General features: G+C 54.0%; 1 protein-coding gene across 1 annotated transcript in view; it reads left to right on the top strand.

Moving 5' to 3' along the window:
- ESPNL (espin like) overlaps positions 1–15,837 on the top strand; it is a 34,227-nt gene that overhangs the window by 3,430 nt on the left and 14,960 nt on the right. Inside the window, exons 3-5 of the mRNA XM_032277756.1 lie at positions 2,236–2,422; positions 5,198–5,380; positions 14,792–14,923. Of these exons, the coding sequence (XP_032133647.1) occupies positions 2,236–2,422; positions 5,198–5,380; positions 14,792–14,923 (502 nt within the window). The remainder of the gene's footprint in view (positions 1–2,235; positions 2,423–5,197; positions 5,381–14,791; positions 14,924–15,837) is intronic.

The raw sequence follows: 15,837 nt of genomic DNA, 5'->3' as shown, positions 1-15,837 counted from the left end.
CGCTTGGCAAAGGCCTTTGAGATTCACTTCTGTGGCTTTTCCCCAGAGCGTCCACACCACCCCCAGACTTGGTGGCCACAGTGTCTCCCAGACCCACACGGCTTTTAGAGACGTCTCCACCATTGAAAACTGGGAGATGGGCTGGGCGCAGTGGCTCATGCCTGTAATCCCAGCATTTTGGGAGGCTGGGCAGGAGAACTGCTTGAGCCCAGGAGTTCAAGACCAGCCTGGACAACATAGTGAGACCCCCAGCTCTACAAAACATTTATTTAAAATTAGCCTGGCATGGTGGTGAGTGCCTGTAGTCCCAGCTACTCAGGAGGCTGAGGCTAGAGGATCACTTGAGTCTGGGAGGCAGAGGTTACAGTGAGCTGAGATTGTGCCACCACACTCTAGCCTGGGTGACACAGCAAGACCCTGCCTTAAAAAAAAGAAAACCAGAAAACTTCATGTTAATATGTAAGCACACATATACCACATGCACACCACACACGCACACATCACACACACCACACACACCACATATCACACACACCACATCCCCCCCACATACCACACACACACATCACACACACACCACACACATCACACACACACCACACACATCACACGACATCTCACATGACATCTCACACACACATCACATCACACACCACACACACACATCACACACACACCACACACACCACCACACCACACACATCACACACACACCACACACACCACCACACCACACACACACATCACACACACCACACACACATCACACCACACACACATCACACATACACTACACACACCATGCACACCACACACACACGCATACCACACATCACACACACCACACACCCTCCACATACTACACACACACATCACACACACACCACACACATCACACACACCACATCACATCACACACCATACACACACCTCAGACACACACCACATCACACACACCACACACACCACCAACACACCACACACACCACACACATCACACACACACCACACACACACACCATACACATCACACCACACACATCACATACCACACACACCACTGACACACCACACACACACCACACACACCCCACACACAAACACCCCACACACATCACACACACACACCCCCCACATCACACACACACATCACACACACCACACACTACACACACCTCATCACACACACAACACACAACACACACACTGCATCACACACACTACACACACACACCACACACCACACACACCACACACATACCACACACACCATACACCATACACCACACACACACCACACACCACGCATACACCACACTCACATCACATATACATCACACACCACATACAACCCACATCACACACACCACACCCATACGACAAACACCACACACCCACCACACACCATTCACACAGGATGATCCCTGCGTGGTCTGAGCCCAGGGCACAGCCAGGGTCCTGTTTCACCCTTGCGAGAAGCTGCTAGGGGGCAGGCAACGGCAGGGACTTTGTGAGGGAGGGGGGGTTCAAACCCAGGTGCAGGCCCCTGGGCAAATCAGCTCCCAGCCTCAGTCTACCCTCTGCCAGCTGAAGCCTTTGGACTCACCTCTGGGGTGGACCCCAAGTTGCTCGGATTCATCCATCGGAAATGGGGAACAGGTGTGGGGGTACTCATGAGAGCCCTCATTACTCCCCAGCCTCCCCTCCTGAGAGGAGAAGGGCTGGGAGGTAGAGGATCTGAGACAGGGTGTCGTGGTCAGCAGGCTTGGCAGGACAGCAGGCACGAGCCGGGAGAGTTGACGCTGCCCGGTGACGCCGGCCCTGCCTCCACCCTGCTGCTGTGACCCCAGCCCAGTCAGTGCAGCCCGTAGCTCACTGCAGGCCGCCATGGCCACCAGGCACCCTGCACTGCCTGCCGCAGGGCACAGGAGTCGGGGGTCAATCCTGAGCTTCCACCAGGACAGCTGAGAACCTGGAAGCCAAGACTGTGACCCCCCAGGTCTAAGAAGATGCATGTTTCTGACCTGGACCCAGGATCCCCAGAAAAGGACAGAAGGATAGGGCAGTGGGGCTACACGGCTGCCTGGGGGAGGAGACCCCACAGCCGCAGCTGGAAAGAACATGGGAAACTTGGCTGTCACGGGCAGGGACAGAGGTCGTGGTGACATCCACGCAGCGAGTGCTGAGCTCAGCCACCAGCAGGGACTGGCCCTCCAAACCCTCCCTTCCCTGCAGCGGTGTGAACCGGCGGACGCTCAGCGGCGCCTCTCCTCTCTACCTGGCCTGCCAGGAGGGCCACCTGCACCTGGCGCAGTTCCTGGTGAAGGACTGTGGCGCCGACGTGCACCTTCGAGCTCTCGACGGCATGAGCGCCCTGCACGCTGCTGCTGCCCGCGGCCACTACTCTCTCGTCGTCTGGCTGGTAAGTAGGTGCCAGAGGTGGGAAGGGGACGTCCAGGGAGCGTGGGCCTGCGGCAAGCAGAGCCTGGATCCTGGGGGGGTGCATCAGAGGGAATGGGGACACACAGGGATGTGGGCGCATCCGGAGAGCTGGTCCATTGCTCCCGAGACCCTGCACACCAAGCCAGGCCGGGCCCTGAAGTCTTGACCTCCTGCAGTACACTCTGCCTCGGCATCCCCCTGGAAGTCCTGGTGGGCCTCCCGGGCACGCTCACAGTTGGTGGTGGCCCAGGTGCTCAGTCTGCGCCCACACTGGCAGTGCCTCCGGCGGCTTGTTCAGGCCCTGCTGCCCCAGATCCCTGGGTCAGTCCCCACCTTTCTCCACTTCTGGTCTCTTTGGGGAAGGAAGACCTGAGACCCCAGAGCAGAGTGGCTGAGGTTGGGGAGGTGCCTTCTTCAAGGATGGGCTGGGGACATCCTGCCTCTACAGCAGAAAAGCAGCGGAGGCGGGGTTTGTGGAGCTCTGCCTGGCTGCCAGAGACCCACGGAGCTTAAGAGCAGGAGAGGCCCGCCCTGAGGAGGACGGGCAGGAGGTGGCTGGACAAGGGGCAGGGCCCAAAGCCACTTCCTGAGGAGGGCACAGCTCATTCAGAGGCCGGGAGAGCCTGGCCCTCGGGGCCTGGGGGTGGGCAGGAAAGGCAGGCAGTGGCGCTGGGGGGACCGGGGCTCTTTCCTGAGGGTCCTGGGGAGCCACGGAAGGCTCCGAGCCAGGAGCGGCAGGATCTGCCTGGTGTATTGGAAGGTCACTGTGGTTGCTGAGTGGAGGCCACTGAGGTCCTCTGAGAAGGGAGAGCTGTCCCCACCCAGGCCGCCCACGCTTGCCTGGGGCTTCCTGTCTCCCAGCTCCCACCCTCTCAACCCCAGTTCCTTCTCCTGCGGGCTGGGCTGGCTCTGCCCCCGGGCCTCTGCATGCGCTATACCTGTGCCTGGCACACAGCTCCCCAAGTGTCCCTGGGACCTTCCCTGCCCAGCTGGTTTCCCAGGGGAGCCGCCTGTCCAGATCACCCTCACTCCTGCCTTCCTCCCCCCAAGCACCAGCACAGGACACACGGCGCGTCCAACTCCTGGCCTTGGTGGTGGTTTCCACCTACCAGGGTGTAAGTGCCAGGAGCTCCGTGGGTGCAGGACTTCGCCACCTGCTGCGTTCCCCACACCTGCCATGTGGTCAGGCTCGGGTGATGTTTACTGAACCAATGGGCAAGTGAAGGAACAGAGGGCCCTGGCCCCTCAGGATGGCACCCGCTGCTTACCACGGCCTTGAGGCCCTTGGGACGGTCCCGCCTGCTCACCGTGTCCCTGGACGCTCAGGCTGGCGCTGGCCTGCTCCCCGTGGCCCCAGGGTCCTCAGGATGATACCTGCCTGCCCACTGTGGCCCAAAGCCACCTTAATTGGCCTCCAGCCTCCCTTAGTGGTAACTGCAGCCCCTCCCGGTGCCTGTGAGTGCACCTTCCCTACCCCACGATGCCTTTCCAGCTCCTCCTGCTGGAGGGGCCTCTCCCGAAGGAAGCTCCCTGGACCTGGGTCCCACCCTGGCTGGCTTCCCCTCCCGATCCAGCAGCTCTGACCCATTCACTCCAGACCTCCGCCTCCCAAATTATCCCTGGCTCCTGTGCCTGGGCTCCGGGCTCCTGGGGTGAGCGGGGGCTGCACACACAGGGTAGAGCGTCAGCTCACAGCTGGGGCCCCGGGGGAAGGGAAGCAGGGTGTCCACAGAGCCCCTGGGACCGTGCAGAGGCAGGAGCGGCTCATCCTGGGGAGAAGCAGCCAGGCCTTGGGGTCTCAGGGCCAGAGGCCACACCAGATGCGGAGGAGCCCTGAGGCAGCCCTGGCCCTGTGTGTTTCCAGCTCACAGTGCTTTCCCAACAGACACTTCTGAGTGCTGATCAGTCAGGAGCACCCTGGGCCGCGCTGGGAGGCACTCACACAGAAGGCGGCAGTGCTGTGACCTCTCTACTGTTCTCACAGCCTCCCCGTGGGGAAAGCAGGCACATTCAAGGCAGGAAGGAGGCATAGGCAGAGGGCTGGCACATCATGACCCTCTACCAGGAAGGCAGGCTGTCCTAGAAGCCCCCATCCCACTGGCAGGCCCAGGCCCCGTGGCTGTCCCAGCTGCACGGGTGTCAGCAAGTCAGTGTGAGAGACTGTCATCTGGCTGGTGCTGTGGACCAGAGCACAGGGCCCTAGAGGGCAGATGAGGCCCCAGAGGTGGGCTGGCCTCAAGTCGCTCCAGCGGTGGCCGGTGGCACGCAGGTCAGGGTCCCAAACCTCACTGCCTGGCTCAAACCCAGGCCCTGGAGGGAGGTGCCAGACCCACTGCTCCGGCAAAGAGGCCGAGTGCAAATGGCCAGCAAGGCAGTGCCACCCTCGGGCCACAGGAAGTCCTTTCCTCCCTGCCCCGCTCCCTTCCTTCTTTCCTTCTCTCCCTCCTTCAGAGCAAACACTTGCTTACAGTGCTCTAGGCATTTCATTTATTGTGCTATTTACTTTAAGATCTGAGACCATGGTGTCTCCAAATAGAGCTACTGCGCTCACTTCACCCCCACCTGGACCCCGAAGGTCCGGCTGCCCCAGGGTGATGGGGATGCACGTGCTGAGCCAGCCCTGTCCAGGGTTTCCTGAGGTTGTGCCCTGTGCTTTGTGCCCTGAGAGGCACAGCCAGAGTCTGCTTGCACTTCTGCCCCTCTGTGTGCCCCCTCCCTGAGAGGGTGACTGCTCCCTCCACACCTCCTTCCCCAGGTCACATTCACTGACATCGGACTCACAGCACGGGACAACGAGGGGGCCACGGCCCTGCATTTTGCAGCCCGAGGCGGCCACACGCCCATTCTAGACCGCCTCCTGCTGATGGGCACCCCTGTCCTGAGAGACTCCTGGGGCGGGACCCCCCTCCACGACGCAGCAGAGAATGGGCAGATGGAGGTAAGGTGGGCGTGATGGAGACAGGGTGAGCAGTCACGAGTGCCAGCCATGCCCAGCGCTGTGTCACTGACCCTCACAGCAACTCTGTAGGAGCAATGACTCCCCTTTTACAGATGGGTAAACTGAGGCTCAGAGTGGCAAAGTCACTTGGCCAAGGTCAAGAGCCCAGGGTCAAGTGGCAAGATCCAAGCTCTGTGCTCTCGTCCTGCATGCCACCCTCCTTCCTTCGCACAGCAACTCCCTGCTGTCTGTTCAGGGTTTGGTCTTGGTGACAGGACAGCCCTTGGGGACGGTTGGTCTTGGTGGCAGTCTTCTCAGGACAGCCCTTGGGGACAGACCCGCTGCCGTGAGCCGCCTGCAAGCACAGCTGTGCCAGGCATGTGATGCCAGCCCTTTTGCTATTACCAGATAAATCTTGGGGGCTCACATGGCCCAGGCTCAAGAACAGGACATCCAGAAGCGCCAGGTAGGCAGGGATAGTGTTCGAATATTCAGCATCAGAACCACACTCAGCCTTGTAGGGTGGGTGCAGCCATAGGCCGCTGGCCCTGCACAGGTGCCCACACGATGTCGACCTCATCTAAAGGCAAGACCCCATCTCAGGGGAACGCACACAGTTCACTTCTCCCCAGCCCCATCCAGTCCCAGGCAGTGTCACGTCCAATCACCTCCATGAAGCCTCCTGGTTCCCCGTGTTCTTCCAGAGCCTCCCTGGCTCAGGTGCGCAGTCCGGAGCCAGGACACGCGAGCTCCAGGCCTCCGAGAGGCTACCCTGGGGGGATTGTAAGTGGAGGTGCAACCGAGCATCCCATCCTGGGTCTGTGAGTCCAGACAACTGCTCCCAGCTGAAGCCCAAGGTCTTCCTGTGGCCCCGGGTCACCCAGTCTCAGCAGTGCCACTGAAACAGTCATGCAGGGTGCCGCAGCAGAGCCATCCGGAGGCGTGCATTTCAGTGCAGCTGAGCCTTTGGTGGAATGTGGAGGAAACCCAGTCCCTGCTCCCAGCAGCGCCGCCGAAGGCATCTTTCTCTGAGGCTCCTCAGCTGCTGCGCTTCCTCTCACCAACCCCCTCCCCGCCCCTCCACTCAGCTCTGCCCAACTCACACCCCAGCTCTGTCTCCCCAGTCTCTGTCCCCCACCTAGGTAGATACACGAAGTGGTGGGAGACGGGGTAAACCACAGGCCTGGGAGGTGTGTCCCCGACAGGTAGCTGGTGGCAGGAGGAGCTCTGCTCCAGCTGAGTGGCTCAGGCAGGCCCCCAGGAGACCTCGGCTCAAAAGGGGGTAAGTGGTCCCTGGCCAGTGGCTTTTGAACTTTTTTAAAGCAGCAAAATCTTCTTTCAAATGAAATATTCCATAGGAGCCCAAGAAGTTTGATAAACAGCCGAGGACCCAGGCTCCTCACCTTCCCTCTGTGAAAAAGAAAATTATTCAACCTCAAAGTAGAGACTTCTTCCCTTTCAAATTTCTTACTGTGGGTGTCAAAACACACAACAGCATGTTATCACCATTTGCAACCTCAAATTCCTAGGCTGAAGCAATCCTACCTCAGCCTCCTGAGTAGCTGGGACTATAGGCGCATGCCACCATGGCCGGCTAATTTTTTTAATTCTGTAGAGATGGGAGTCTCACTATGCTGCCCAGGCAGGCCTCAACCTTCTGGGTTCAAGCAGTCTTCCCAGCTCAGCCTTCCAAAGTGCTGGGATTACAGGTGTGAGCCACTATCCCCGGCCTTTCCCCCACACTCAACAACTTACGTTACAGTACATTCGTCGCCATTAGTGAACCCACACTAACACGGTGTTGTTAACTAGAGCCCATACTTCATTCAGATGCCCTTAGCTTTTACCAAATGGCCTTCTTATGTCCCAGAATCCCGTGCAGGGTGCTGTATTCTATTTAGTCATCATGCCTCCTTAGATGCCTCTCAGCTATGACAGCTTTTTCCCAGTTAAAAATCATCAAAACAATTATTTGATGCTCTAGCAATCTCTAAAGAGGAATGATGGTTATTTTTAATAGGTTTCATGTTTCACTATATCACATTGGTTTTTTTTTTTTAGATGGAGTTTCACTCTGTCACCCAGGGTGGAGTGCAGTGGCTCAGTCTTGGCTTACTGCAGCCTCTGCCTCAGCCTCCCAAGTAGCTGGGATTACAGGCACACACCACCATGCCCAGCTAATTTTTGTATTTTTAGTAGAGATGAGGTTTCACCACATTGGCCAGGCTGGTCTCAAACTCCTGACCTCAGATAATCCGCCTACCTCTGCCTCTCAAAGTGTTGGGATGACAGGCGCGAACCACTGTGCCCGGCCTAGTTATTCTTTGAATGATGTGACAAATTATTCTTTTTTTTGTTTTGAGACAGTCTTGCTCTGTCGCCAGGTACCAGGCTGGAGTACAGTGGCACGATCTCGGCTCACTGCAACCTCCGCCTCCCAGGTTCAAGGGATTCTCCTGCCTCAGCCTCCCAAGTAGCTGGGACTACAGGCACAGTCCACCACGCCTAGCTATTTTTTTTTTTTTTTTGTATTTTTATTTGAGACTGGGTTTCACTGTGTTAGCCAGGATGGTCTTGATCTCCTGACCTCGTGAACCACCCGCCTTGGGCTCCCAAAGTGCTGGGATTACAGGCGTGAGCCACAGTGCCCAGCCCTGATTATTCCTTAAAAATTTTAAATTGTGATTAAAAAATACATAACATAAAATTTACCATCTTAGATATTTTCGAGTGTACAGTTCAGCAGCATTGAGTCTGTTCACATTGCTGTGCAGGTGAATCTCCAGAACTTTTTCATTTTGCAAAACTGAGACTCTGTGGCCATTAAACAGCAATTCTCCATCTCCCTTTTCTCCTAGCCCCTGGCAACCAACATTCTATGTTCTGTTTTTTATGAACTCGATGACTTAGGATACCTCATATAAGTGGAATTGTACAGTATTATCCGTTTGTCTCTGGCTTAGTTCACTTAGCATAATGTCCTCAAGGTTCACCCCTATTGTAATGTGTCAGAATTTCCTTCCTTTTATGGCTAAATAATATTCCATTGTATGTATATATCACATTTTCTTTCTCAATTTATCTGTTAATTGACATTTGGGTTCTTCTGCCTTTTGACTGTAGTGAATCATGCTACTATGAACATGCGTGTGCAAATATGTCTGAGATCCAGCCTTCAAATCTTTTGGCTGTGTATACCCAGCAGTAGAATACCTGAATCTACCCTGATTAGTTTAAAGTGTTACACCAACCTTGCATTCCTGGAATAAGTTCAACATGACATATTTTTCCTTTTAAATGTAGCGGAATTCAATTTGCTAACATTTTGTGGAGGATTTTTGGCCTCATATTCTTGAGTAAAATTGGCATGGAATGTCCTTTTTTCATTCTCTCCTTGCTAGATTTTGGTATCAAAATATGCCAAGAATTAGGAGTGTTTCCTCTTTTTCTATGTTTTGAGACATTTTGGTTATATTAGACTTATTTGTTTCTTTTAAGGTTTTGTGGAATTCACTAGTGAAATCCTCTGGATCTGGCTGTTTCTTTGAGGGAAGGGTTTTTTTTGTTTTGTTTTGTTTTGTTTTGTTTTTTGAGATGGAGTTTTTTTGCTCTTGTTACCCAGGCTGGCGTGCAATGGCGCGATCTCGGCTCATTGCAACCTCCGCCTCCTGGGTTCAGGCAATTCTCCTGCCTCAACCTCCTGAGTAGCTGAGATTACAGGCACACGCCACCATGCCCAACTGAATTTTTGTATTTTTAGTAGAGATGGGGTTTCACCATGTTGACCAGGATGGTCTCGATCTCTTGACCTCGTGATCCACCCGCCTCGGCCTCCCAAAGTGCTGGGATTACAGGCGTGAGCCACCGTGCCTGGCCTGAGGGAAGGTTTTTAATTACTAATTCAATTTATTTAATTATAGAACTAGGGTTTTATTTTTTTTATGTGTTTGTTTTGGTAAATTATATTTTTCGAGGATTTATTTTCTAGAAATATTCTAGGAATCAAATTTATCTAAGTTATTAAATATATTAGCATAAAGTTATTTTTAATGTCCTCATGATCCTTTATTGCCTATATGTAGTAATTTCCCCATTTTTAATTCCTGATATTGGTTATTTTTGTCTTTCTTTTTTGTCTCAGTCAGTCTCACTAGAGGTTAGTCACTAGTTTTTCAAACAACCAGGTTTTAACTTGTTCGAGGTCCTCCAAAAAACATTTAATTCTCTCCAATGTATGTTTTTTATTTCATTAATTTCTGCATTTATCTTTGTTACTACGTTCTTTCCTAAATTACTGAAATGGATGCCTACTTCACTTACTTTTCAACCTTTTTTCTTTTCTAATGTATTTATTGAAGGCTATAAATTTTCCTCCAAGTACTGCTTTAGCTGTATCCCACTGTTGGCTAATTGTTCAGTTAAAAAATATTTTCTAATTCCCATTTTGATTCTTATTTGCCCTAGGTATTCCTTGGAATTATATTTCTTTTTTTTTTTTGAGACGGAGTTTCGCTCTTGTTACCCAGGCTGGAGTGCAATGGCGCGATCTCGGCTCACCGCAACCTCCGCCTCCTGGGTTCAGGCAATTCTCCTGCCTCAGCCTCCTGAGTAGCTGGGATTACAGGCACACGCCACCATGCCCAGCTAATTTTTTGTATTTTTAGTAGAGACAGGGTTTCACCGTGTTGACTAGGATGGTCTCGATCTCTTGACCTCGTGATCCACCCGCCTCGGCCTCCCAAAGTGCTGGGATTACAGGCTTGAGCCACCGCGCCCAGCCTGGAATTATATTTCTTAATTTCTAAATATAAAGGTGTTCCTTCCGGTTATCTATTTGTTATTAATTTCTCTCCAGATTGCACTGTGGTCAGGAAATACACTGGTGATTTCAAGCCTTTGATTTTTTGATAACTTACTTTATTGACCTGTGTCTGGTGAACTTTTATAAATATTGTGTTTGTTCTTGGAACAAAGACTTGTAAAGTCTGCTGACTATTCTCTTCGTGTCCATTATGTCATTGTATTCTTCAGATCGATATAGATACACATGCTAGTTTACTCGATTTTACATTGCTTGAGAGAAATGTGTGAACATTCCTGGCTATTGTTCTGGATTTGTCTGTATTTCCCTGTAATCCTGTCACCATTTGTTTTATATATTTTGAACCCCTGTCTAGTCTGTTTGATATAGGTACACACATGACTTTTCTATTACTTATTTGATGGTAAAGCTTGTTCTTACTTCACTTTCAGCCTTCTGAATCCTTATGTTTGCCAGTACCTCTGGCTGACCACATGCAGTCATATTTAGTTTTTTCATCAGTCTGACAATCTTTATCTATTGGTGCATTTAGACCATCTACAGTCAGCATAATTACTAATGTTTAGGGGTTTATTTTTACCCTTTTATTTTGAAGAGGTGTGATCTGCCTGCCTGGGTTTTTCTTTATTTGAAAGTCATGAGCACAGTTGTGTTGTAGTGTTAGTTCTCTGAGCTTTATTCCTATTTCTTTGCGGGCTGGTCTTCTGGTTCTCATTCATGGTATCTCATCTCCTTGTATTTCTGATTTTTGTTGGCGTATGCTGGCATTAAACTTGAAAAATGAAGTGCAGGCATAACTGGAGGCCTTGGCAATATCTTATTTGCCTTTGGTGGGCCCAGGATCATCTTTTTTTATTTTTTTGAGATAGAGTTTCGCTCTTGTTACCCAGGCTGGAGTGCAATGGCGCGATCTCGGCTCACCACAATCTCCGCCTCCTGGGTTCAGGCAATTCTCCTGCCTCAGCCTCCTGAGTAGCTGGGATTACAGGCACGTACCACCATGCCCAGCTAATTTTTTGTATTTTTAGTAGAGACAGGGTTTCACCATGTTGACCAGGATGGTCTCGATCTCTTGACCTCGTGATCCACCCGCCTCGGCCTCCCACAGTGCTGGGATTACAGGCTTAAGCCACCGCGCCCGGCCTGGCCCAGGATCATCTTAATCCACGTTCCAGGCAGGAAGTTCCCGGGACCACCTCCGTGACAGGCACCAGGGGCCTGGCTGGCATCTGGTTTCTGTTTTCTCTGAGGGTGGAGCCTTTGCCCTACATCGGGAGGTGGTCAACCAGAGCCAGAGGTGGTCAACCAGAGGCCCACCTTTGGCAGACCTCGCACTCTTCCTGGCCTCCCTGGTCCCTTGAGGCTGCTGGAGGACAGTGCATTGTATAACTGTTCTTCCGGCATCAGCCCTGTCTCAGGGCGAGGGCAGTTCTGGGTGCTCGGCTCCCCCCCCACCCCCCCCCCGCTTTCCTTTCTCTTGAGTTTCACTCTCACTTCTATGTTACCTCACTGATGCTGTTGGCAAGTGACTTTTACAGTGAATCCACGTTTCACGTCCTTGGGCAGTGGATTGGTCTGACCCACTTGGGTCTCTCCTCCCTGGAGTGGCTCCATCTGTACACCTGCTTCTCTGCTGGGGTGGCTTCTACACAGACTTCCAGATGGAGTTCAATCTGTCACGACCCACCCTCTGCTGACAGTCCCAGCAGCCATGCAGTCCGTCACCCTGTGGGGAGGTTCTCTTGTTCCTCCTCCCCACGGCTCTGTTTCTGTCAGGGCTGTGCCCTCTCTCCCCAGCACCATCTGGGGCCAGGTCTGACACTTGTCCCCCTTCCTCTGCTGTGACGCCCCTCATACTCCTGCAGACCCTATTAACTCCCCTCTGCCCCGTCCTGGCCTCGTCTCCTGAGTGACAGTGCCTCGAGGACGCTCCACCTCCACCCACCCACACCCATCTCATCCTGGAAAACTCTTGCCATGCCCCCAGCCCAGAGCCTCGGGAGCGGTGCCTCTCCCAGGGGCTGGCTTCAGCCATCTGCCCCAGCCTCCCCAGCCCCAGCCTCCCAGCCCAGATGGCATATCTGACAAATGCTTGCTGCTTCCTCAGCCACACCAGCCACTGGTTCAGCCCTTCTGGGCCTCCAAGAACCTTCAGGCGTTATCTGGTTCAAGCCTCCCAGCAGCCCTCCGGACAGGGGTGGGCACATGCCTGATTCTGTATGATCCCACAAGCTCAAAATAGTTCTCCCCTTTTTAAATGGGGAAAAAGAAAAAGAATCACATCTCATGACACATGAAACTCATATGAAGTTACAATGTCAGTGTCCACAAATAAACCTCGTGGGCACCTGGCCACGCTATGTGTGGCTGCTTTCGCGCCATGACCAGGGTTGGGTATTTGTGCCAGAGCCGGCAGCCTCCGGCCTGAGCTGCTTCCTCTCTGGAAGGCAGCATGGCACCTAGGAAGGCAGGCAGTGCACAAGCAAACTCTGAGTCCAAGGCTTAGAGGCGCGGGGTCATCATCCTCATGCAGCGACAAGCCCTTCCGCTCTGCGGTTCTGGTGCTGGCCTTGTGGGCCTGCAGGGCTGCCAGGGAGTGGGGCTCTTTCCATCTTTTTGTCCACCTTCTTCTGGTGGTGACCTTCAGAGTACTCCTCAGGACAAGGCACTCACCCTTGAGGTCTCGATCTGACCTGCTAGCTGCACAGCTGGGTGTTGTTAGGGGCAGGGGTGAGGGAGGCTGAGGGAGGTGGTGTCAGCCATAGGTCAGTGCAGCTGTCCCTACTTTACAGACGGGCCCAGTTAGCTGGCCAAGTTCTCTGACCAGCAAGTCACAGAACCAGATGAGCTCCAGGCCACTGGACTTTGCTGCCCGGTCCCCAGCCATGCACGACAGCGTCGGGTCACGTTTACTCGTGGCGTGGCATACCCGCCGTCCACATGTGCGCTGAACCTGTATTTATCTCTGTATCTGTAGAGGGTGAACACTAATTGCACCTTTTACAGGTGAGGCACCTGCAGTCCAGAGAGGAGGTGAGATTTCCTCTAGGGTCTTACAACTTCTTCTTTTTTTTTTTTTTTTTTTTTTTGAGATGAAGTTTCGCTCTTGCCCAGGCTGGAGTGCAATGGTGCAACCTTGGCTCACTGCAAACTTCATCTCCCAGGTTCAAGCAATTCTACCTCGGCCTCCTGAGTAGCTAGGATTACAGGTACCTGCCACCATGCCTGGCTATTTATTTGTATTTAGTAGAGACAGGGTTTCACCATGTTGGTCAGGCTGGTCTCAAATTCCTGACCCTGGTGGTGCACCCGTCTTGGCCTCCCAAAGTGCTGGGATTACAGGCGTGAGCCACTGCGCCCAGCCGGGGGTCTCACAACTTCTTTTTTTTTTTTGAGGCGGAGTTTCGCTCTTGTCACCCAGGCTGGAATGCAATGGCATGATCTCAGTTCACCGCAACCTCCACCTCCCAGGTTCAAGTGATTCTCCTGCCTCAGCTTCCTGAGTAACTGGGATGACAGGTGTGCGCCACCACGCCTGGCTAATTTTGTATTTTTAGTAGAGACGGAGTTTCTCCATGTTGGTCAGGCTGGTCTCAAACTCCCAACCCACCTGCCTTGGCCTCCTAAAGTGCTGGGATTAAGGCGTGAGCCACTGCGCCTGGCCCCACTTCTTAGTTCACTTCAGTTTCACCCAAAGATGCTGAGGCCCAGCTGGTCTATCTCAGGGATGGAGTCAGAGGCACAGTGTCATGAACACGACATTCACCTCACTCAAGTTTGTTTTTGTGTTTCCCTGGTACCATAAAAGAAACACAGAAATATTTACAGAATAAATACCTACAGAATAAAGTGCAGAAATCATTCTTGAAGTCCCCCGTCCCTCACCTGTGTGACTCCTTCAGCAGCTCAGATGCCCCCCAGACTCCCAGTCCTGCAGACTCCCTCCGCAGCTTCCTCCCCGCTCCTCTTCCTCCCTGTTCCCATCTCAAGAGCCCATCAGGTAGAGGGAGACAGGAGGGCACTGGCCCCAGGTTGGTGGGGTAGGAGCATGCAGTGTGGCTGGCAAAGGTGGTGAGTAGCCTTGGTCAGGCCTGAGCTGGTGCTCTGGGCACCAGGGGGGAACCTCATGGAGCCAGGAGGATGGTCCCATGGAGAGTGGGGCTGTGGCGGGAGGTGGGGAGGTCACAGGCCCTGAGTCGGGGGGCCGGGGGCCAATTGCCTGTCTCTCTGAGCCTGGTTTCTTCACCTGCATTGGTCCACACCTCCAAGGGTTGCAAACATGGAAACGGGTTATGCATTTAACGCCTGGGGCACGGCAGCTGTGAGGGGTCTGGACAGGGCGCTCTGATCCTGTTGGCTCATCACTGCTTCATAGGCGGTACCTGGTACTGTCTGTGCCAGGACAGGGGTCTGTGAGATGAGGCTCAGGGGCTCCTAGGCAGGTCTCTGGAATCTTACGGCCCAGACTCAAGTCCTGCCCCTGCTGGGAAGGGTACCAGGACAGCCTGGGGAGGAGCCTGCATAGGGCCAGCCCCATGGGCACCTGGTGAGTGTTGTGGTGGGTCACACTTGTGCCCTCCTCATTGCAGTGCTGCCAGACCCTGGTTTCCCACCATGTGGACCCCTCCCTGCGGGATGAAGATGGTTACACAGCAGCGGACCTGGCAGAGTACCACGGACACCGGGACTGTGCCCAGTACCTGCGGGAGATGGCCCAGCCGGTAAGGCTCAGGGTCCCCAGCCACCCTGGAGGCGTGGGGGTGGGCCCAGATCCCAGCCAGGGCCCCACTGCTGAACCTGCAGCATAGTCAGCTGGGAAGCTCACTGCGTCCAACTCACACACGGTGTTGGGGCCAGGAACAAGGGCCTGAGGAGGACTGAGGTGCCACAGGGCAGCCAGTGCCAGAGCCAGGCTGTGACAGGGGCAGGACAGGGGCTGTGACAAGGACGGGGACTGTAACAGGAGTGAGAACAGAGAGCATGTGACAGGGCCAAGCCTGGGCTTGTGGCTGGAACCTGCCATCCACCTGTGTCACGGAGACCACACCTGTGACTTGAGAACCTCTGTGGCCAGGGTTTCTCGTGGGCGATGTATGTCAGACTGAGGAGCCCAGGAGTGGGGGCAGAGCCTCCCACAGGTGACCACAAGGCAGCTGGCAGCCTTGCAGCAGCCAGAAGGCACCAGATGCCAGCCCTGGCTTTTGCCTCTCAGCCTGGGACCTCACAGTCTCTCATTTCCCCATTTATAAGGACAGGGGTCTTGTCTGTCCCACTGGTCCCCAGCCCCTAGCACATGACAGGGCTCAACAAGTGTTTGCTGAATGAAAAGTAAGCAAAGGGACAGAAAAGCAGGCGGATGCGTCTGGGTGAACCGAGGAGGGGATGGATGGGGAGAGAACAGACAGGAGGAATGATGGGGCAGGGAGGCCAAAGGAGGGAGGGATGGGGGAGGGAGAGTGCAGGAGAGTGGAGAGAGGGGAGATGGACAGAGGAGGAATGGAAAGGGGGATGGAGGAGGGAGGATGGAGGAGGTGGATGGAGGAGGGTGGATGGAGGAGGTGGATGGAGGAGGATGGAGGAGGGAGGATGGGGGAGGTGGATGGAGGAGGTGGATGGAGGAGGTGGATGGAGGAGG

This window comes from Sapajus apella, unplaced genomic scaffold, assembly GCF_009761245.1.
Source record: "Sapajus apella isolate SASKATOON/1434 unplaced genomic scaffold, GSC_monkey_1.0 scaffold10, whole genome shotgun sequence".
NCBI classification, from domain to species: Eukaryota; Metazoa; Chordata; class Mammalia; order Primates; family Cebidae; genus Sapajus; species Sapajus apella.
The sequence above is the reverse complement of the archived record's forward strand: the minus strand, read 5'-3'. Positions and strand labels throughout refer to the sequence as shown.